Below are 22805 nucleotides of genomic sequence, written 5' to 3' on the forward strand. Positions count from 1 at the left end.
CCTCGAGCTCTCACCCCTCATGGTGCATGAGGATGTGGTAGCCTGGTTGAGCCTGGCCCAGGGCAGGGCAGGGGCGGTGGCTGCCACGAGGAATACCTAGACTGACCTGCACTTCCCAGGTTTGCGTGTCTATCCATGGGGTGGAGGGCTCCAAGCTCAGGCCAGAAACAGACCCTCAGGTTTCTTGTCCCACTTTTCCTCACCTCTGTCTTGCTCAGAGTCCGTTGCCACTTTGACCTTAGATAAACAAGCCAATAGTTGAGTTTTTTCCAGTAAGCAGTGTGGCACACTCTCAACGTATTTGTTTCTGTTTTCTGAGTTTTGCAACAGTGTCATGGTTTGTCGGGGTTGGGACCATCCCTTCACCTCTCCATGCTCCTTCCTCCGAGGTTGGAGCAGTGCCTGTCCTCAGACAGGTGGGACCTCTGCGGTCTGGAGCCTGTGGCTGCTCGGTCTGGCCATCACCCAGGTGGCCATCACCTAGGTAACCAACATACCAGCGAGGCAGTCTGTCCATGGTGCGAGGAAATCAGAAATGAAACTGCGGTATTGATTCTTTATGCACTACACTTATACTAGTGTTACTAGATTTTGAGAAAAGGTTGTTTGACTTCTCTGTTGAGTTGGCCTCTGTGCCCAGCGTGTGACCCTGTGTTTCCTGAATCACGAGTCTTTCCACACTGAACTTTCATGATAGGTGTCATCTGTGGAATGCAGTTCTTTTCACTCCCCAGTGATTGTAGGAAGGCTGTGTGTCGTATGAGTTTTTGTGAACAAGTGGTAAAGCAAATGTATTCCACAACTTATTTGGTTAGGTTTCGTGGGCGTTCATGTTTTTAAGAACGTCCCTTGTTGTGGGGGTGTTTTTCCCTTTTGTGTGCTCTATTTCCTTAGTAACTGTTGCTCCATTATGGGAGGGACTTAACAACATGTTTCAAGTGCAATATTGAATTAATTTATTTCCTGGTTAGTCCTGCCCATCTTCTCAGTGTAAATAGAACGTGTGTGTGTCCATGTGTCCATGACAGGATGGTGGTAGTGTGCTTGCTGTAGAGGGGCTCTTGAATGGGTTCAGGGTTACTCTGTGACCTTGCATCTTGGGTAAGTTGCCTCTTTCTCTCTTTATTTTTCCTCTTTTCCCCCCTAGATTTTCCTGATTTGAGCATTACCAGCGTTAAGGCACTTCAGTTTAGGAAACTACCTGAGATTCAGAAGTAGCCTGGGAATAACAGTGGCTGGAGGGGCAAGAGACCAGGCGTTAGTCCCAACTCCTGAGTGCTAGTTTGGGGCTAAGTCATGTAACCTCTGTGGGGCTAGAGTTTTCTCTGTGGCTTGAGAGGATTTAGAGCAGTGACCTCCATGGGCCTGTGCTGGGTACTTTGCTGTGAAGTGTGAGTGCAGGGGAGTCATTGCTCGTTATTCTTGTCTCACCTTGACTAGTGGGGTGGTAGCAAAAGCCTTGCCAGTTCAGAGGCTCAGAGCCAGAGGTGTGAACAGCCTCTCAGCCCGGGGATGGCATCCATCAGCATGGCTCGGGGCAGTGGGTTGGTTTACAGGGTCTGCCGAGCCTCTCTGTGTGCCTCATCCGAACACCAGCAGCCTTGGTCCACCCATCCATCGTTCAGTAGACTCGTCCTACTGATGTCCACTGGGCACCAGGCAGCACCTTAGGTGCTCAAGGGAAACGTCCCCGTGGGGCTTACAGCTCAGCGGAGAGATGGTGCTGAGCGATCAGCACCCCTGCATGCAGCCACAGCTGCGGCCAGGGCCAGCGAGCCAGGTTACCGGGCTCTGCATTTAGTCCCAGGGGTGGGCAAGGTGCCACCTCTGAGACTAGAAGGTAAGCAGGGCCCTTGAGTGTGGGAGGCAGGCAGGACAGCGATGTGTTCAGCTTCTGTGCCTTTTTCCTGATTCTTGGTTGCCTGCTGAGCTGTGAAAGCCGATGTGTGGTACCTCTGCCAACTCTGGGTCCCAGTTACCCACCTGTTCTGCAGCCTGCTAGGTCATCTACTTTCCTCCTGAGCATGGCTTCCTGGCCCTGTTCTCTTTGGTCGGTCCCTCGCTGAACAGAACAGACTCCAGGTTCTGGGGACCCACTCCTCTTTTTTGTGTGTTTCTAGAAAGGGTGTCTTATCTGTGTTGTTAGTGGTGAGGAAGAAAATATTTTATGGCAGTTACAGGTTCACTTTCACTTGAAAATTGCATATTAAGGAGACTCCAAATGTATGTAGGACTATGCACGTCATCAGTTAATGAAGATAATTAAAATAAATTTTGGCCCTTCAGCCTGTGTTGGGAACCACACATGTCATTCTCTAAACATCCAGGCCAGGACCATGCCCAAGACCTCAGGGGGACCTGTTACACACCTGTCGTCTTCCCTCTCTTTAAGAAGTAAAGTTAAGTATTGGTGAGTGTGACAGAGACAGTAAGAGGAAAAAGAGAAGAGTTTGTTGTTTCTTCTATTTCTATCCACGTCAGCCTCAATCTTCCCATAGCCATTTGAAATGTATAGCTTAGTTTTTTTAAAAATTGTGGTAGCATGCCTTTTGCAATGAAGCAAGATAATTAAGCAAAACCTCTCAATAAAACAACAAAAACATCACCACACTTTAGTTTGTCTTTGAGTTCAGGAAAAGAGAACAAATACAGTCTAGTATTTCTGTGCATTGAAAGCATCATAGAAAGAGTAAAGATAATCACGGTTTTAGGGCAGGTGGGCTTTTATTTTTAACTGGCAATTCCATTCCCTAAAGTAGATAACTACAGTGCACATGGTCCTTTACTCTGGATGTTGGTGTAGGACTTTGGGACATTGATAACTGTCTGTACTGGTCATTTGATACGGAATGTTTAAATTCAGAGAACAAACATTTTCTCACATTTTCAAGCACTTCAGAACCACCATTTACATAAATGATTTTTAATTAAATTTTTTACCTATTCATTAAACCTGAGGACTCCTACTGGGCTGCACTTTATTAACTGAGATTGTTACTGCAAGTACATGAAGGCAATGCAGTTGAATTTCTTTCTTAATGTAATTAAGGTGCTTCCTTAATACACTAGGGCTTCCTTCCAGTTAGTCTGTATTAGTGATGTTTTACCTTATTACCTTATATTTACAGCAAGAGGGCTTTAACAGAGGGTTCCTTTCTGTTATGTGCTGTTTTCTTAAATTTTTTTCTTTTCTCTAGTTTGATGGTGAAAAAGAGGAATAAAGTTACATTTTCTAAAAATTAGCTATAAATTGTTTAGGATGAAGTGATAATAATGGAAAAGGTTCCTTTTCTCTAATACCAGAGATTCATATTTGTGATTCTGTTTTAAAAGTCTGGTCCTATGTAGAGAATGGACTTGAGGACACGGGGAGGGGGAAGGGTAAGCTGTGATGAAGTGAGAGAGTGGCATGGACATATATACACTACCAAAGGTAAAATAGATAGCTAGTGGAAAGCAGCTGCAGAGCACAGGGAGATCAGCTCGGTGCTTTGTTTCCACCTAGAGGGGTGGGATAGGGAGGGTGGGAGGGAGACGCAAGAGGGAGGAGCTATGGGGATATATGTATATGTATAGCTGATTCACTTTGTTATACAGCAAACTAACACACCATTGTAAAGCAATTACACTCCAATTAAGATATTAAAAATAAATAAGTAAAAATAAATAAAATTTAAAAAAACACAAAATCCTGGTCCTTGGGCTGGTGCAGTGGTTAAGAATCCATCTGCCAATGCAGGGGACATGGGTTTGATCCCTGGTGCAGGAAGATCCCACATGCCACAGCGCCACAACTACTGAGCCTGTGCTCTAGATCCCACAAGCCACAACTACTGAACCCATGTTTCACAACTACTGAAGCCCACGCGCCTAGAGCCCATGCTCCACAAGAGAAGCCCGCACACCACAATGAAGAGTAGCCCCCACTTGTCACAGCTAGAGAAAGCCCGCGTGCAGCAATGAAGACCCAACGCAGCCAAAAATTAAAAAAAAAAAAAAAAAAAAAAAAAAAGAAAGTCTGGTCCTTTGGACTTCTAACATTCTTGTAGTTAATGTTGCTAGTATAACAACGTTAAAATATATAAGTATTTGTAAAATGCTTTTATTATTATGGGATATGTAATATATATGGAACAGTTTATATTGATAGATTAAATTTGCTTTTCCTTCCTCTTCTTTTAAAAAAATTATCACTGACCTTTTCTTCCCACTTAAGAGTCACTTTAAAAAATATTTATTTATTTGGCTGCACCGGGTCTTAGTTGGGGCATGCAAGATCTTTAGTTGCGGCATGTGGGATCTAGTTCCCTGACCAGGGATCGAACCCGGGCCCCCTGCATTGAGAGCCTGGAGTCTTAGCCACTGGACCACCAGAGAAGTCCCAAGAGTCACTTCGTAAAACAGCTCAACCCAAGTCCTTTCTGGCATGCTGACAGCAGTGGGCATGAACCTCAGATCCCACTTGTAAGACCTCAGGAAACTGCTTAGGAAATGGATTTCTGCTTCAGGTGTCTGTGGCCTAGGGTAGCCTGGGGAGGACATTTGAATGCATGTGACCTTTGTAACTGTTCCTAGAGCGGCTCGGAGAAGCTGGCCCCATGTTGTTCTGGGTGCAGGAGTCCCCCTGGCCTCCTGCCCCTTCTCGGGCAGCAGGAGAAGTGCTACATGTGCCCCACTTCCCACACCGTGTGGTCATGGGCATGGCTCTGGGGGCTTCTTTTTCTTTGTTGGCCTCTGTGGGTCTACTGAGTTTCATGTTCTATAGGTCATCAAGAAAATGATCTCTTTCTTTTTAATTTCAGCAAGGGGAGAGGCGAAGCATAGAGAGCTGCAGATCAAACCCTCCTGAACCCCCCGGAGCAAGTGAGACCCCTGGAGAATGCTGGCTGCCAGGCGGCTGGGGGGGTCCTTCCTCTGAGGTGGGTAGGCCGGTGTCCATGGGACAGCTTCCTCACTCCTGGGCCCACCATGGCCTCCACTCTCTGGCTGGACGGCTGATGTGACCGGTGCCCCGAGCGTGCACACTGCCTGACTGGGTGCCGTCCCAGCTACCACCTGCTCTCAGAGGCTGGGAGCAGGGCATGTTGGTGTCCGATGCTACCAGAAACCAGACAGGCAGAGTGATGGCCTCCTGCAAGCTGAGATGGAGGTGACCTGAGGCCTCCTGGATGTTCCTGGTGACGGGACAGCTGAGAAGTTGGAACACAGGCCTGCCGGGGAGCAGTATGCAGGAAGCTGGCTTTCAGGCCACAAATGCTTTCACAGGTGAGAATCCACCACACTTAACTGAAAACTTTATTTCATCTCTTAGTCGATAGGTAATAAGATACCAAACAACTATATGAAATGAATATATGTCTGCATTTAGGAACTGAAGCCCACACAGCATCAAGGGGCTCAGGCTGCCGTGGTGACTGATTTTGGTAAAACTATGGCTTGTTTTCCTTTTCTGTAGAGAGGAATTTGAAAGAGCGTCAGACATTTTACGATTCTGCTTTGTTGAGTTGTAGGGCGCACATAGTATCCGGCGAGCTGCCGTTCCTTGAAGAAAATCCATCTCTTGCAGAATGGTGTGTTGGGGTGTCTTTCTGTCCAGAACTGGGAATACTTGGAGGGAATAGTTATGGCTGATGAGTAACCTCTCCCTCTGCGTCGTTAGTTTTCTTCCTGAGACTCACTCGTGTGCAGACGGTAGTGGGGCGGCAACTCTGAGCGCTGACCTTCTCCTGTAAAGGACTCATGGAGAAGCCCCGTGTCACTCTTCCGCGTGGTTGTTCTTCCCCCTGTTCTGATTTGCTCCCTTCGCAGGGAACCACTCAGTCTGGCTGGTGCCCAGAGCCAGGGCCTGAGCCACAGGGCTTTTGAATTTGGATCCTGGTTCTTTGTCTGATTCACTTAACATCCCAGGAAGCCACTAATGCTCCTGGGCCTCTGCCTCCTTATTTATAGAATGTGGGCTGTGAAGTTGAAGGACCTCATGGAATCCAGGGAAAACAGTTTTACATAAACAAAGTTTTGTTTTTTTTTTAAGGAAGGATGGTGGGAAAATTACAAGAAGTGCCTGTATTCTCTGGCTCTGTGAGTCCTAAAAGTTTTCAGGTTTTCCAGTCGTGTGTAGCGGGCAGCTCGGGTTGCTGGGGAGAGAGCATGGGGCTCTTCTTCCCCGCTGGCTGGAACTCTGCTCCTGACAGTCACCAGTGTTGTTCCTGCTCCCTTGCTGGTTTGACAGTGAATGTGGTCACGTGCAGCTCTCACAGGAGAATGAGGACTGGGGGAGCTGGGCGTGTGTAACAGGGGGCCCTCTTCCTGGGGGTCAGCTGGGGAAGGTCCCCTGGAGTGGTCAGGGCCCAGGAAGACGAGTGAGATGGCTGTTTCAGAGGAATACGCAGAGCCCAGCTCTCCAGGCCCTCCTCAGCCGGCCAGCCCAACCGGAAACCCCTCCTCCGGTCCTCCCTAGGGGTCGTTCCTCAGCTGTCCATCCCAGGAGCTGCAGCCCTGGGATGCAGCTGCTGAGAGAGTTGCCTGTGAGGCCATGGAAGGCAGCTTGTAAAGCAGCTCCGAGAGGAAGAGGGAAGAAGAGAAGGAAGAGAGGGTGGGACAGAAAGAACCTGAGGAGAGGCATGTAGCTCACAGTCCAAAATGTAGACAAGCCTGTCCCCACACTCCTCAGCTGTGTCACTGCCCCCCTAGGGGTGAAGAGCGTGCCTAGCCTGGCTCCTGAGGCTCCCAGCTCCCAGCCAGTTTCTCCTAGGTGATCAGCTCTTCTGCCCTGCGGGAAGGGAAGCCCCTAGCCCGTTGGGGGGCCTTGGGATAGTAAGAGCTAAAGAATGGAAAGCAAGAATGTTTCAGCCCGGAGAACTGGGGGTAGTTAGGACAGTGCCTGCCCCGTTAGTTCAGGCCCAGGTAAGTGGTCGCTGTTGTGACTGTTCCTGCCCCAGTGGTGGGCCATGCACACGGCCCTCTGTCAGCTCCCCACACACTTGCCCTGAGCCACCCTCTCAGAGCTCCTCCCCAGCTCTTATTTTCTTATCTGCTTTTAACTCATAGTTTTCCCAAGAACTCTGTTTCTTCACAAATTTGGCCTTGTCCCAGCTGTGTCAGTCCACCTGAATAATAATCATACTACTGGCAGTAGTGAAACGATAACTGTGGCCGACCTAACGTTCTAGCTGTGTTGCCCTGCCCTTCTTCACCGCAGCTCTGAGGCCAGTGTTGGTGTGCTGGTGTCACTGTGCAGGGGGCACACTCAGAGTAGCCAGGAGTTAGATTGATCCGGTGGCCTTTCCAAACCTCCTAGTGGTATGTGCGACCCTGGCTGCACACGGGGGTCACCTGAGGAGCCTTACCACTGACTGGGTCTCATTCTCAGAGATGGGAAGCTAACTGGTCTCTGTGCACTTAGTCCTGCTACGTTAGGGCTGCATCCTAACAAGAGCCCAGGGGCACAGGAAAGTCTGGGAAGCACTGGGAACATCGTGGGGCAGGTGTCAGAGTTGAGGGGCAGGTTCCAGAGTCAGTTCTTGAAAAAAGAAACTGAAGTGTCCTATTCCTTCAACAGGAATGATTGAATTAACTGATCGGCCCACCCTTCAGAAAGCTGTCGAGTGCTGACTGTTATTTATCAGAGCTGGGCACACCGGCCCAGTGGTTTTAGCTTCCCAGTATCTCTAGGAAGTAACAAGTGATAAAAGGAAGAAGACCTAAGTGCTGGCCTTCTCTCGGGGTGGGTCCCTGGGGACTCAGCTTACGGATTTGTTCTCTGCCTGTTCTTCATCATTCCGCATAGTTGGTAACAGTTACTTAAGGTGGCATAGGATGAAGGGGCTGAACCTACATCCCTGCCCCGTGGGCGGGTTGAGCTGTGGTCTCAGATGGAGGTGAGCAGGCGACTTCCCCTCCCCGCTTGATTTACTGTTCTTATGTTTTTTGACTTTAGCCTTTCTTATCCCAGGGCAACTGAAGACTATCATCTTAGCTGCTGGAATTGAAGATGCTAATGAAAAAAGTCTTGCCTTACGTATCTTAAATGGTAAAGGGGTTAAGGCGTTTTTCCTTGGCTTAAATCTTGTTTTTGCTAGACAAAAGTCACTATACAGTTAACCGTACCTCCACTGGAAAAAATTTGTCAGTTTGTATTTTATGTTCTGATTCTCTTGGAAGTGGGAGTGGGAGGGGCTCCAGATTTCTTAGGATGTAAGGAAGGGCTTAGCAGCTGCAGTCTGGCTAGGAGGGAGGCTGCGAGGCCTGTGAAGCCGTGTTTGCATGGCAAGCCCATGCTTGTTTGGAGCATATGAAATTACCTTGAAGGTGGTAGAAGCTGGGAAGTCCCCTCCCCCATGCACTGCTGGCTGCCTGCCCGCCCGCCCACGTGGTTAGAAGTCCCCTCTATGTCTTGCTTCCTGTGTGCATGCAGGTGTACCCATGTGGATACATACTGCAAATTCAGCTTTCTAATTATGATTTTCTTTGGCTAATCCTTGCATACAGGAATTTATACATTGTTTTAAATTTTCTCAGCACATGTAGTTTAGAAATTATTTTAATCACTTAGATACTGTTCTTTTTAACAAACTCAACATTTTTCCTTTTACAAGTAATGCCTGCTCATTGTAAGAAAATTTGGGAAGCACAGTAAAATTGAATGAAGACAAATACTTGGCCACACACAGTCCTGCCGTATGAAGCTTTCCCATTGTTAACATTTTGGCTTGTGTCCTTTCAGTCTTTCCTGTGCAAGTTTCTTCTTACAGAACTGTGTTCATAATATATATTCAATTTTATAATCTGCTCATTCCCTTTTAACTTTACATTATGAGCATTTTCATTATAAGTTTCATTTTAAATTGTTACATAATATTCTTTTATGTAAGTGTACTTGAGTTTCAAAATTGTGCTCTTATTGTTGGATATTGCAGTTTTGAACAGCTTTTATCCTTATAAATAATGCTTTGGTGAACACCTTTGTGCCAAAAGCTCTTCTGTATATTGGGCTATTTCCTTTGGATAAACTCCCAGAAAAAGAATTATTGGGTCAAAGATGTAAACTTTATTAAGGTGTGTGATTGAATTTCTGAAGGGATTGGTTGGTCCCAGCTTCTGAGGCTGGCTGAGCTCAGTCCCCAGGTGCCCGTCCACGGCGGCTGCAGCCTGTCTTGAGAGTCACATATGTTGGTGACTCTGTAGCATGCCCCCCGCCCCAGGAGGGTCTCCTGAGTATTGCAAGGCCCAATGACAGTGCTGCTATTTCATTCAGGCAGGTGAGAAGGCAGGTGACCTGGGGTCTCTGCTTTGGTTCCTCCCACTGAGCTTTGGTTCACACAGGCAGTGATGTAAGTGGATAGACTCCTGTGACATCAAACCTGCAGCGCCTCTGGGCAGAGAGAAATAGAAATCCTTCCAGCGGGGTACAGCCAGCCCTCTGCTGAAGCGTCCCAGCTGTGGGAGATTTCCTCTGAGGTTCACTGTACTGTGGTGAGTGGAAAGCATTCTGCCTGGGTTGTTACCTAAAGCCAATGTGGGTTCGAGACCCTGCTCCTCCCTGCCCCCAGGGCTGCCCTTAGATGCTTAGTTAACCTTCTGAGGCTCTGAATCTTTCCATTCAATGCAGAAAGACATTCAACCTTGGATAACTGGTAGATGAACCAAATTTCTGCAGAGTTTACAAGTCTTTCTTGTGAAAAGGATAACCAGACCTAGTTGTTAAATAAATTAAGGTTATTTTACTCATAAAGGAGAAAGATGAGAGTGGATATAAGTCTTCAGGCATCTGAAAGAGAGCTATTCTATGGATGCTGCTGACCAGGTTTTCTTAGCCTAATGAGCAGAATGCAAGAAGCACTTGAACTGAGCTGCTGGGATGCCTGTCCACACCCCCACACAGTGGGATTTTTCTCACACCAGCAGGAGCACGGGACCCTGCACAGAGTGGATGTGGCTGCCTTGGTGGCCTGAACAGGTCTGTACTGTTCCAGGCGTGGAGCAGCCCTGAGGGATCCTGACCACCCCCGCTTCCCATCACCCTGACCTTCAGCTCATTACTCAGCCCTTCAAGGCTGCCGGGTTGGTTATTAGCCCATGCTTTCCAAAGCTGCTTGGAGGATGCTAGTTTTAGGAGATAGAGAGCTGTTTTTCAATAAAAGGGGTTGATGGATTGATGGCCAAATTCTAGAAGAAAAATTGGTTTCTTTACTGCATAACTTTTTTCAGTTCTTTATTAGGAAAGAGACTGCAGTATGAAAGTATGAAGGTTCCAAATGGGCAGCTAGTGGGCAATATTTCCCAAGTGGCAAGACCTTGAAGGCTTTTTAGAAAGAAAACCATGGAGGGACAGCTCCCCACAGCATGTGCTTCTTCTTGTGTCTGTAGTTCAGGCGACCCTGTCCTGCTGGTGCTGGGCCGTAGGGGGGCTGCTTTTACCCAGGCCTGTTCAGGGAGCTCTCGCCAGATGTGTGTAGGTGCTGCCAGTGAAGAGGGGACCCAGGCAGCTTTACTGTCTCCATTCTCCCCTGTCTGAGTTCCGCCTGTATTCTTGAAAGTGCAGCTTTAATTATACCTGCTCTTGCCCCCAAACTTTCCATGGCTTCTTGCTTCCTAAAGAATCTAGACTCCTCAGCCTGTAGTTCAAGGCCCCCTGGTGATGTCTTTCTTCATTCTCTTGCTGTGACTGAAGTTCTGGACAAAGTGGACCCCTTGTCTGTCCACAGATGGTTTCTGCATTTTGAAATACCTTGATACTGTTAGTGATGCCTTCTCATCCCCCTAATGAAATCGGAGGGAAGAGGGCAGGGCACAACCTCTAAAAGAATGACATAGCCCTTGAAGGTATGACATAAACTGGTTAGAACCAATTAGGTCCAAGATGGCGTATGATTCAACTTGTAGTGGACCTTGAGCTCACTGTAAGACATCAGCTGCATGACACACCCACTAGTGCCATGACAGTTCTGAGGCCAACCAGAAAAGGCCAAAAAGTGGGCGGTGGCCCAATTCCTGGAAATCCCCATCCCTTCCCTGAAGTAGTTGGAATAATCCTCCCACTCATTAGCCTATGAAATTACCCAGCCTGTAAAAACTAACCACCCCATGCTTTGGGATTTCTCGCCTTCTGAGATGGCCCACACTCTGTCTGTGGGGTGTTTCTCCCAGGGCTCCTCTCACTTTCTAAGATGACCCCATACCCTAGGGCTGCTCTCACCTTTTGAGACAGACCACCTGTCTGTGGAAAGTGTTTCTCTCTAAATAAATCCACTCCTTGCCTATCACTTTGCCTCTTGCTGAATTCTTTCTGTGATGAGACATAAAGAACCTGAGCTTCATTAAGTCCTGAGACGAGGTGTATGATCTCAATTAAAAGACAGTGGGTTCAAGTCCCAATCTGGGTTGTGCAGTTTCGCTTAGACTCTGTCCTTCTGCCATCTTCCTCTCTGTCTCCAAGGTCTGTCTCAGGTCCATGGAATCTTCAGTGATGTGCATGGGAGAAGCCCAGGTGATCTTCTTCATTGTGGTTTAATAGATGTAAAAAGATAGATGACAGTGGCATTCTGTAAAATCTCACATGCTCTGGCTTGAAGGAAGTGAGTTTACTGAGAGATGTCAGAGCATGCTGGTGCATGCCTGGTCGTAGGTCGCCTGGTATAGGCTGGCATCTGGTCCTCGGTTACAAACCTGCCCCTTCCTTAATAATGTCATTTCTTTGTGTAAATAACACATAATTTACAGTCCCAAACGCAGCTCCCCTGTCTTCACTGTAAATCATTCGCCACTGTTCCCAGGGTTTTCCTACTGTGACAAGTGTGATTATCTTCTTTTCTAGAGGCATTATGGTATTACGGTAGCCTAATGTCTGAGGAGAGAGTGTGCATACCCATTTTAAATAAGGATAGGAAGAAATTTCAGTGTTGCCTGAAATTGTATTCATTTTAAGGTTACTTAAATATGTACAACATAAAGATAATTATAAACTCCTTATTTTTATAGCTCTTAAATAGCTATAACATTAAAATAAATATTATAAGAATTACAAGGTCAAAAACATTCAAATTATTATTTAATCTGACAGATGTTTTTGTTTTGCTGAAACCTTCCATTTTCTAGCTCTTTTATTTATAACAGTAAATCCTAAAGGGCAACTCTAATCTAGCAACTCCTTGCTAGATTTTAGGATATATACACAAAAGTCAGGGCTTTTTACTATCAGTTAAGTAATCAGTGTTGGTTTAAGATGAATTCCTTGTTGTTGAATATCCAGGGTCAAAAATGACCTACAAATTTCACTGGGTTCTTTGAAAAATGTTGGCTTTTGTCCATCATGTTTCTGAAACTTAGATGTTAAAGTTACCCCCGAAGGGAGCCATTTAGCTCTGGAGAAGCCAGAGACGTGTGCAGAAAGCAAGCGACTGCTTCACCATGTGGTCTCCTGAATTCCTTTCTTGGGTCCTAGACTCTTGCTTTGTTGGTGCGCAGGTGTTTCTAGAGTCTTCACGTGGACTCTCCCATGCTTACTGTTGCAGGACGAGCTCAGAGGCCAGAGAGGGCCTGGCTTCCAGCAGGAAAGTCCTGGGTAGTCCTCCCCCCAGTTCCTGCTCTATGACCTTGACAAAGTGGCTGACCTCTCTGAGGTGCACTTTTTACAACAGCAAAGTAGGAATAACAATAAGTATGAAGTAATGTTTTGATAAGGATATAATGAAGTGACATGCAAAGTATCAAACATAGAGCCTGGCATATAGTTGTTGCTCAGTAAATGTTCTTTTTCTCCCCTCACCGCCTTCAAGAGGTTAGTTACACATAAAGGCCTTAGAAAAATTGGGGGCTCATTGAGCCAGTGTTTGATGGGAGCTCACGCCATACCTGTGGGGGGTTCACAACCGGTGCTCTGACGCCTCTCCCTGAGGTGCCCTCTCTGATGGCGTCCTGAGCTACACTGTTAACCTGGTGCAGTGCAGTCATGTCACGTGCTGTCCTGGAGCTGGGAGTATGGTCCAGAGGGCTGAGGAGTTTGCTCAGACCCTGGCCTCTGCTCCTGGAAATCTCCAGCGCATGGCTTCCTCTCTTATTCACTTATGTTCCATGTGTTAGGGTTTCTGCCTTCACACTCAGGACCCTCGACCTGCCAGTGCTCAGAGATGGCCATTGGGGAATGGTTTCTCCTCCAGAGGCCTTGGGGGCAGTGGCCCTATACAGGTGTCACACAGGCTGAGGGTGTCATGTGCCTCGTTGGGCCTAAGATAGGGTCACAGATCTCATCTGCTACTTTTTGGGACACCATATTCAAACATGAAAACCCAGAAATGGGATGCAGAAATAAACACGTTTACCATCTGGGTGGATGTTTCGTGGTTCCATTTTAAAATTTGAACCAACAACAGTGAATCTGGTGACAGAGAATAATCACTTTGGTGTTATTCTAGAATGTTTCTAGAATAGCGTAGGGAAGGCACCTCTTGGCTCCAGATGCAGGAGGGCAGTGGATGGTCCACACCTGCTGGCAGTGTTTAGGCTCAGGCTCCTCTGCCAGGAGTAAGATGGGAAACTGTCTAAACTTACTTGTTTTCCTTGCTCTTTTGGAATTACGCTCTCATTGAGCTCAGATGTCATATTTCATAGGGCTGATGGGAGTGAACATTAATTGTCACGCCAGGTGCTTTCATACACATGGTCTCATTCACCTCCCTTGTGACAGCCCTGGGAGGTGTGCATAGTGACCCAGGTTTATCAGTGAGGGAGCAGCACAGCCTGAAGCAGGCCTGCTTGAGGCCATGCGGACTAGCGGCCGCAGCTCTGCCCGCGATGGAGCTGGATCCCGGTGTCTCCCACCTGCTGCCTCAGCTCCTCCGAGACTTGGGTCCTTCAGAATCCAGCACAGAGTGGGATGGTGTGGCGAGAGACAGGTGGTGACGCCCCACGCCGAGCTCGGTGGTGAAGCGCTTGTCAGTGTTGTCTGTGTTCCACCTTGGAAAACACAGCCACTTTGTGGCTGCCTCCTGATGTGGCCTCGCCAGGCCATGTCCTCCTGCTCCTGCAGTGCTGAGGGGTGGGAGCAGGCATGGACCAGGGTGGTGGTGACTGCCCAGCCTGTGAATGTGCTTAGTCCACAGGGTGGTATATTCCTGAAAATGGTACATTTTGTATTATGCGTATCTTGCTACAATAAAAACAAAAAGTTATGAAAAAAGAACCAGTTCTGGCTAGTGCTGCCCCCGTCTCGGTGGTCTAGGTGCTGGGACCCATAGGCAGATGGGTTGAGGGGCTTAGGTATGGATGCATTTGACAGGCAGCTCCGTCTCTGTTAAATCCATCCAAAGTGGCTGATGGCCTCACAAAGGAGCGACTCTCCTCTGGCTCCGAGTAGTGAGGAGTAGTGAGTAGTAGTGTCTCTCCTCTGGGCTCTCCTGGCCTGTCTTCACTCTGCCTCGTCAGCAACAGCCATGTATGAAGATGGCTTTCTCAGAAATAAAGGTTTCTAGTCAGTGAAGCATTTGTAACTGGGAGGTCAACTCTCAGCAACGAGATACGGTGGGAGTGGTGCTGACCCACCATCGCAGCAGCCGGGCCCCCTGACCAGCTGTGGTGGTGAGAGTGGGGTCCACCCCTGTCCCTCAGGGGTTTGTCAAAGTTCCCAGCAGAATGCCTCGCATAAGCACATGTGTGTGCAAGTAAATGTTAGTTGGAATTAAAGTTTGTTTTTTTTTTAAAGTTAAGAATTATAAGCCAAACTATCCACTAAGTAAGTATGATGTTCCACTTTGACTGAACTGCTGAATTGGGTGTCTGGTCATGAGTAGGGGAGAGGCAGCCGAGGGGAAGTGCCAAGGAGTTCATCACGAACCACAGAAACTGCTCAGTTTGTTTTTGCTTCATCAGCAGAGGCTTTGGTCTTGCTGCAGTGCCTAGTGCCACTGTTTGCTTGTTGCCGGCCTCTGTTAATCAGCTGTGCTTGGCCAGAGACGGAGGAGCAGTGAGGAGAGAGAACCAGTACAGTGGACAGAACAACTGCAACCCGCAGCAGAAGGTTCTGGGTGCGAGGCAATGCCCTGATGCGGCTCTGCAGGCTCCTGGGGGAGGATCCTGGGGGCTCAGGGAGGAGGAGTGGAGCCCGGAGCCCTGAGAGGGAGATGCAGGCAGGAGTAGGGCAGGTGCGTGGAGGTGGGCTCAGGGTTCATTCAGAGGTGAGTGAAGAGCCTTTGAAGATGTCAGATGCAGTGACTGTCTCAGAGCTGCCATGGCAGCCACATCCCCAGAGGGCACAGGAATGGAGCCCGGGCAGGAGGGAGGAGGAGGTGCTGCTCAGCTTGGGGGCATGTTTCTGTTCCCATTCACCTCTCCTCCACGTTCCTAGGCAAGGCTCACGGCTGTGTCTCTCCATCTCAAAGGCACACACTTCTTCTGAGTGTAAAGAACCTGTCTTCCCTCTTGCTCAAAGCCAGAGCATGACTAAGATGGGTGAAGACCTGTCAGCATTCAGACAGTGGTCAGGATGAAAAAGTTAAGATACGTATATTGTAAATATCATTTTTCCCCCGAAGTAGAATAACCTGCAAATAATAAGTTGTATAAGTTTAGCTAATAGAATGGAACTCATTGTCTTAAAAGCACCTTTTATCTGGTTGTTCAGGTGGCTGTGAGACGGTGGACAACTCTGGGCGCTTCACGCAGCTCAGTGTTTTGGAAGAAGGAAGTGGGACAATCAAAACCAAGTTAGGATTAATGTTCCTATTTTTTATTGGTAGACTTTGTGTATCTTCCTTAAAAAGACAGTTGCTCAAGGAAGCTATCAAAATATTAGAGGCTCTTGTTGGAGAGAGGACTTTCATATTGAAGAGTATGTGCGTGGCCTCAGCTCATCCACATTAAACCCCACTGGGAACTGCGGCTGCGCGTAGATAGCCTGGTGAGGAGGGGTGACCAGGCTCTCCTCTGCCGCGGGGGTGTGCAGGTGTGTAGGGCATGAGAGAGGTTGAAGAGGGAGACTGCTCCCGTCCCCATTGCCCTGTCCAGGCTGCGAGGCTTAGCTGTAGGGTCACCTGCACAGCATCAGGGCATCAGGGAACAGAGTAGGTAGGCCTTGACCTGGTGAGGGAGCGGGTGGGGTAGAGGATCCCAGGAGGAACAGAGTTTGCAGGGAGGTGGGCTGTGAGCAGGGCCAGTCCTCGCTGGCGCTGGGAAGAAGGGGCGTGAGCGAGACATGACTGACTCTGGGGCAGGTGCTCATGTGCAGAGACTGCCTGGAGACGGCTACGAGGGAGAGGACGTGCCAAGGCTGGGGTGAGATGTCCAGTTGAGCCACCTGGAGGACAGGTGGGATGGGGAGGACAAAGTGTGGCAGGGATGCCTCGTGTAGTCGCGGTTGAATTGAATCGAGGTACTTTGGGACGTGTTGGTGGAAACATTGGGCATGCGGTGGGGTGTGAACCTGCGTGTCCAGCTGTCATCAGGGCCGGGCGTGGGGTTTGGGATGGGCAGTGTGTAGCTGAGCGCTGTGTGTGCCGCAGAGGCCTGCTCCCCACCCCCCGCCCCACCGCCCCAATGTCTCCTGCAGACGAGCCTAGAACTGCCCTCCAACCGATGCCCATGCTGACCAGCCAGCCCTTCTCGCAGAGGTGAGGCCAGCACTTTACCGATGGCTGCAGGTAGCGGCTGGAGCTACAGGATAGGAGGAAAACATTTACAATGCGCACTGAATACATCAAATGAGGAGATCTACAGACTTAGGCAGAAAAGCAGGTTACACGCTTCACAAGTGACCCCTTCATGGGCACAGCCTCCTCCTGCTGCCTCCTGTGTGGAGGCAGCTCCGACTCTACCTCTTCAGAGAGACGTCTGAGGCCTTCCCTGTAAAATGCCTTCCTCCCTTCCAGGAGACCCCGCTTCCTGCTTCCGTCACCCTGGGATCCACCCCCGCATCACGGAGCAGAACCCACGAACCCCACCGTTAAGTGGAGCCTTGCCACCAGGTCCCTGTGGGTGGTGCCCCAGAGCATGTTCCCCCGCGGTCTTGGGGCCATGGTAGCTGACACTGCGTCCCCATTTTTCCCGAGTCCTCAGCTCTCCTCACAGCCATGTGCACAAGTGCTCACACTCAGCGTCTCCCGAGGACCCTGCATTTACTGCCCGGAGACAGTCAAGCCCACGGGCTCTGTTGCTGCCCATCATCACACACATGCTTCCAGACCTCGCCCAGAGCCCACTGGCATCTGAGAGGTGGAGCCTGCGCTGGGCCTTTCTGAAAGGGACGTCCTCTCCATGGGCCTCATCTTGGATAACACGCTTCATAAACTTCATCTTATTTCTAGTGCTTCTGCGTGGAAACAACAGGGTACTTTTCATCAGGTGAGGGCAAGAGGGGATGAAGTTACAGAGCGATGGCTCAGAGCCAAGGAGAGAGGGGCTGTGGTGGAATGTGCGCCATGGAGGGTTCAGCAGGGCATGGGCCGTTCAGGGCAGCTGCCAGGATGCGGCCCAAGGGGACTGGGTGGATGTGGGGCTGGGCGCTGAGGAAGCAGAGTCAGGGAGTGTGCACAATGCTGTCTTTTGAAGTTCAAAGCCGGAGAAAGGGCTGAGGGGGACGGCTGGGTGAAGGAGGTATGGGGACCAGGCCACCAGAGAGCACATGTTAGATTCAGACACACTGGGTCATGGGTGCCCTCAGAGCAATTGGCGGCCAGATCGGAACCTCTTCCCACCTTCGCAGAGGAGGCTCCACAGGGGAGCAGCGTGGCTGTGAGGTGGAAATGAAGCCCTTCCCTAGGCCGGAGGGAGAGAAAAGACCAGATTCTGGGAGGGACTGAGACCCCCCTGCCCAACGTTCACCTCACGTCCAGGAGCTCATTGGCAGACAGGCAGGCCGTTAAGCCTGGAGCAGGAGAAGGAATTCCGTACCAGTGCCCTGTGTGTTATTCCAGCCCAGGCAATCTCTGACTGCCTTTGAAGTTAGCAGAGAGCAGCCTTTGTTTCTGGGGCCCCCATTCAACCCCTACATCTGCCACAGCCTCCTCGCTCTCTTTGGAAAGTTCCCACTAACCGGACCTGAGCCCTGGGGACTTCTCAGGTCCACGCCTTGGTTCAGAACAGCTAAGGAGAGGTTCCATGTGTGGCCACGTGTGCTGGAGACAACCCACCAACCCCTCCGGGTGTGGAGAGAGAGGACCTGGGCCAGCTCTGCCCTTGCACCCGCTCCTCACTGGTCCCCCCGCTTCTCAGCCCCCAGTGACTTCAACTGTGGTGGACAGACCAACTGTAGAGCCGATTCATGGGAATTCAGCAACATGTCAACATAGGGTTGGCAGTCAGGCAGTGTGGGGTAGGGGGAGTTGTTTTTTCTTTGTTTAGTGTATTTTTTCCTGAAAGATTTGCATTATACTGGAAATATTTTCAAATAGTGTTTATGGAAAGAAGGGCATGTGTGTATGTTATCCAGTCAGTTGTAGAATGTGTGGACTTCTGTCTCTTCCCCAGCACCCATTCCTCATGCGTGCTGTCCTTCTGGCCCTCTGCCTGGTTCTAGGGAGCTGTCAGCCATGGGCCCCAGAGACCAACTATGCCAGAGCAGTCAAGAGCACAGACATGCAGGCCAGGAAGGCAGTTAGAACCAGACCATCTGATGGCAGCTCCTGCTGTACAGATCACCTCAGTGCCCATGCCTGGCTCTTCAGCCACCAGACCATAAATCCACCTGGTCAGCTTGCTCGTTCTTTCTTTTTTTCTCTTTTCTTTCTTCTGTGCTTTAGTTAGCAACTGAGTTTGTTACTGTTGCTTGTAGCTAAGGAATACTGATACCTGTATTATTAAGCTCCTCGTAATATTTTTCCTCATAATATTTTGAAAGTTTATGTACAGTTGGCTCCTTGTCCATGGCCTCTGGATGCTGAATCGAAAGATGCAGCCTCCTGACTGTGGGACTTGAGCATCTGCAGGTTTTGGTGTCTGCTGGGGTCCTGGAACCAGTCCCACGAGGATGTGGAGGGGAGACTGTATGTAGATCATTTAGCTACAAAGAGGACAGTGGGCTTAGCTTGGTGAACAGAAAAGCATTACTGTGTTTGCCAGCACAGAAGTAATGGTGAGAGGATAGGACATAGGGTTTTGTTCCTGTTGTTTTATACCAGAAACTGTCTCTTCCAGCACCAACCCCAAACCTAACCTAACTCTGATAAAATCTCTCCATTGGTATAACATTTTGGACTCTGAAATGAGGGAATTTAAGAAACGACAAAGATTGATAAGCAGTGAAAGGAATAGTTAGAGAGGAAAGAAGAGAGTGAAAATGAGAAGGAAAGTATGAATCAGTTATATCGAGGGCAGACTGCACCCACTAGAAGTGCATCTCAGGTAGGTCTGCGTTAGCTTGGCCGAGGGGGACCGGCCCCTCTTCACCACAAGCCTGTAGTGGGAAATGGTATAAAATGTGTAGACAGTATATATATTAACTCTCTCTCCTCACTCTATACATACACATACAAACACACATACATACACACGCCATATATATAATGTCTGGAAAGTCAGTTAACACATAACTGTCTTTATCCATTCATCCTTCAGTGGACACTTAGGTTGTCTCCATGCCTTGGCTATTGTAAATAATGCTGCAGTGAACATTGGGGTGTATGTATCGTTTCAAATTAGTGTTTTCATTTTCTCTGGATGAATACCCAAGAGTGGAATTTCTGGGCCATATGGTAGTTCTATTTTTAATTTTTTGAGGAAACTCCATACTGCTTTCCACAGTGGCTGCACCAATTTACTTTCCCCCAGCAGTGTATGACTGCTCCCTTTCTCCACATCCTTGTGAACACTTGTTATTTCTTTTTCATGATAGCCATTCTGACAGGTGTGAGGTGGTATCTCCTAGTTTTGGTTTGCATTTCCCTGATGATTAGTGATGTTGAGCATCTTCTCATGATGTGTCTGTTGGCCATCTGTATGTCTTCTTTGGGGAAATGTCGATTCAGATCTGCCCATTAAAAAAAATCTGATCATTCTATTTCTGTTGAGTTGTATGAGTTCTTTATATAGTTTAGGTATTAACCCCTTATCAGATAAATGACTTAAAAGTATTTTCTCCCATTCTGTAGGTTGCCTTTTCATTCTGTTGATGGTTTCCTTTGTTGTGCAGAAACTTTTTAGTTTGATGTAGTCCTACTTAATTTGTTTTTGCTTTTGTTGATTTTGCTGCTTTTGCTTTTGGTGTCAGATTCAAAAAATCATTAACAAGACTGATGTCAGGGAGCTTACTGCCTATATTTTCTTCTAGGAGTTTCATGGTTTCAGGTCTTGCATTCAAGTCTTTAATCCATTTTGAATTGATTTTTATGTATGGTGTAAGGTTGTGGTCCAGTTTCATTCTTTTGCATGTGGATATCCAATTTTCCTAACATCATTTATTGAAGAGATTATCATTTCCCCATTGTATATTCTCAGTTCCTTTGTTGTAAATTAATTGATCATGTATGTGTAGGTTTATTTCTGGGCTGTCTGTTCTGTTCCATTGATCTCTGTGTCTGTTTTTACGTCAATAAATACCACATTGTTTTAAGTAAATCTTTGTAATGTAGTTTGAAACCAAGGAGCATGATGCCTCCAGCTTTGTTCTTCTTAAGATTGCTTTGATTGTTTAGTGTTTCTTATCTACCTCTAAGATTGGTCATGGTAATTACCATAAAACCAGGATGTAAAGCCCACTAGTGAGGTGGTGGCTATATTCTTGGCTGCCTTCTCAGGAGTCTCACTGGAAGAAGAAAGAGTTCTTTCTACCCACTCCCCAACCATAACATACACATATCTCATTTATGACCCTTTTCCACAAGATATCTAAAACTTTGATATCTAAATCAGTGATATTCTAAGTAGTAGTCATCTTAAGTCATGCGGTGTGTGTGTGTGTGTGTGTGTATTTTTCTTTAGAGAGAGTTAGGACAGTAGTGTGCTTAAACATACGTGACCTCTTTTCCAGACTACCTGGATTTAAATCCTGGCTCTGCCATAGCAGCCTGTGTGGCATTGGGTGAGTAACTTAACCTCTCTGTGCCTCACTTTCCTCACCTATAACATGAGAATAATGATAATATTCATTATCGTTGTTTGGAAAATGCATGAGTTTATGCAGGTAAACACAGACATATGGTAAATATGTGATAAATAGTTACTGTTATCTCAAGGATGCTGCTGTTACTCAACACATGACTGTACGGCAACAGGCAGTTGTTAGCCGTAGACTCATCTCATTTACACGACTTGGCCTCCAAATGAATTTTGCTGCCTCTGAAAACCTCAACCCACCGTCAGTGGAGTTTGCCCATGGGATCTGCGGACGTTTCCAGAAGAGCTGTTTGAAAGGGTTTTGAATGATGGCGACAGTATTGAAATTTGTGGTGTGAATATACCATGTGAATATATGCCTTTCTAGTTCATTTGCTAAGCAAACCTCTGATCTTGGTTACTCCTTGTAAGTTGAACTTAATATTCTAACACAATTAATTGTCCTGAATGAGTTCTATGAAGATGGATTTCCCCCTACAGTGAGAATCTTTAGTACATGTTTGTCATTTAAATACATTTTTGCTATAGTTTATAATAAGGCATAAATGTAATTTAAACATACATGCTGCTAAGCAGTTTAGATTCTGTATCTTTCCTGTTACTCTTCTTCCTGCTTGATGTGCAAAAGAACATTCCTGGGTTGGAGAGCCCATCAGTGCTAGTTCTCTCATTGATTTTTACTGAATTTCATGCAGGCACCAAGCTAGGCACTGGGACTATAATGGCGATATGACTTACAAAACAGGACAACGTTTTATTTAATAAAAGCACCGCATAGTTTACTTGGATGCAGGCTTCTCCTGGGCAGCATGTCCATGTTATATATGTTTGTACAATTAAATTATTCTTAACTGTGGAAAGAAAGAGAAGGGGAAGCATGCGCGATCTGGTGATTTTATTTCTGCATTTTAAAAGAGTGCCATGAGGGTTTTTATGTACTTCCCTATGTCCCTTTAAGATCCTGGAGGCCTTTAGGAATTTCCGTTTGCAGCAGGAATTTGGGCTTGGGTCAAAGTCCAGACGGGTGATTCGGATTGCACCCCCAGGAAGCTGGGACTCTCTCGGTACTTGGTGTGCCCAGACTTGCTGGCACCAGGCAAGTCCCTGTGTTTAAGTAGCCTTGTTTACAGGTGAGCAGACAGGACTCTTAAGTGTTATAACAGGGAATGAGACCCTCCAAGAAAAGAGTTTTTACGATGGGAGCCCATGGCTGGAAATGAACCAGGTGCTAACAAACCCAGTTGTGTTCACCTGTATTTTTATAAGTTGATCAGGATTGAGACCGTGTGTGGGAGCAGATCTTTCTTCTCTCGTATGTTCTCTGAAAATGCTTTGACCAGGACAAAGCCCTACTTTTGGCTGAGGGATGATAGAGGAATGGCTGTGACTTACTTATGGGTCCACAGCATGAGGCTCACTCTTAGATTTATCTGTTTAACACATGTTTATTGAGCACTTGCTGCATATCAGGCACTGTAGTTGTACTGAGGATACAGGGGTGAACAAGACAGAGAAAATCCCTGCATTCAAGGAGTTTACCAGTTGGCCAGGGAGACAGATAAATAAACAGGCAAATCATGTGATTTCAGGTGGAAAATCAAGTGGGGAAGGAGATGAGAGATGGTGGGGAGTGACCGTTACTGAAGGGGTGACCAGGGAAGGCCTCCCCAAGGAAAAGTGAGGGAAGGAGTTCTGGGCAGAGGGCTTGGGGCACTGTCCTCTTCAAATGTGGGTGAGAATCTGTGGATTTTGGCTAGCACTGTTTGCTA

General features: G+C 47.7%; 1 protein-coding gene across 1 annotated transcript in view; it reads left to right on the forward strand.

Moving 5' to 3' along the window:
- The window catches only part of LDLRAD4 (low density lipoprotein receptor class A domain containing 4), a 276397-nt gene that overhangs the window by 125829 nt on the left and 127763 nt on the right, over nucleotides 1–22805 (forward strand). Inside the window, 1 exon segment of the mRNA XM_059039880.2 lies at nucleotides 4803–5265. Within this exon segment, the coding sequence (XP_058895863.1) occupies nucleotides 5169–5265 (97 nt within the window). The 5' untranslated portion in view covers nucleotides 4803–5168.

Source organism: Kogia breviceps, chromosome 15 (genome assembly GCF_026419965.1).
Source record: "Kogia breviceps isolate mKogBre1 chromosome 15, mKogBre1 haplotype 1, whole genome shotgun sequence".
Lineage (NCBI taxonomy): Eukaryota > Metazoa > Chordata > Mammalia > Artiodactyla > Physeteridae > Kogia > Kogia breviceps.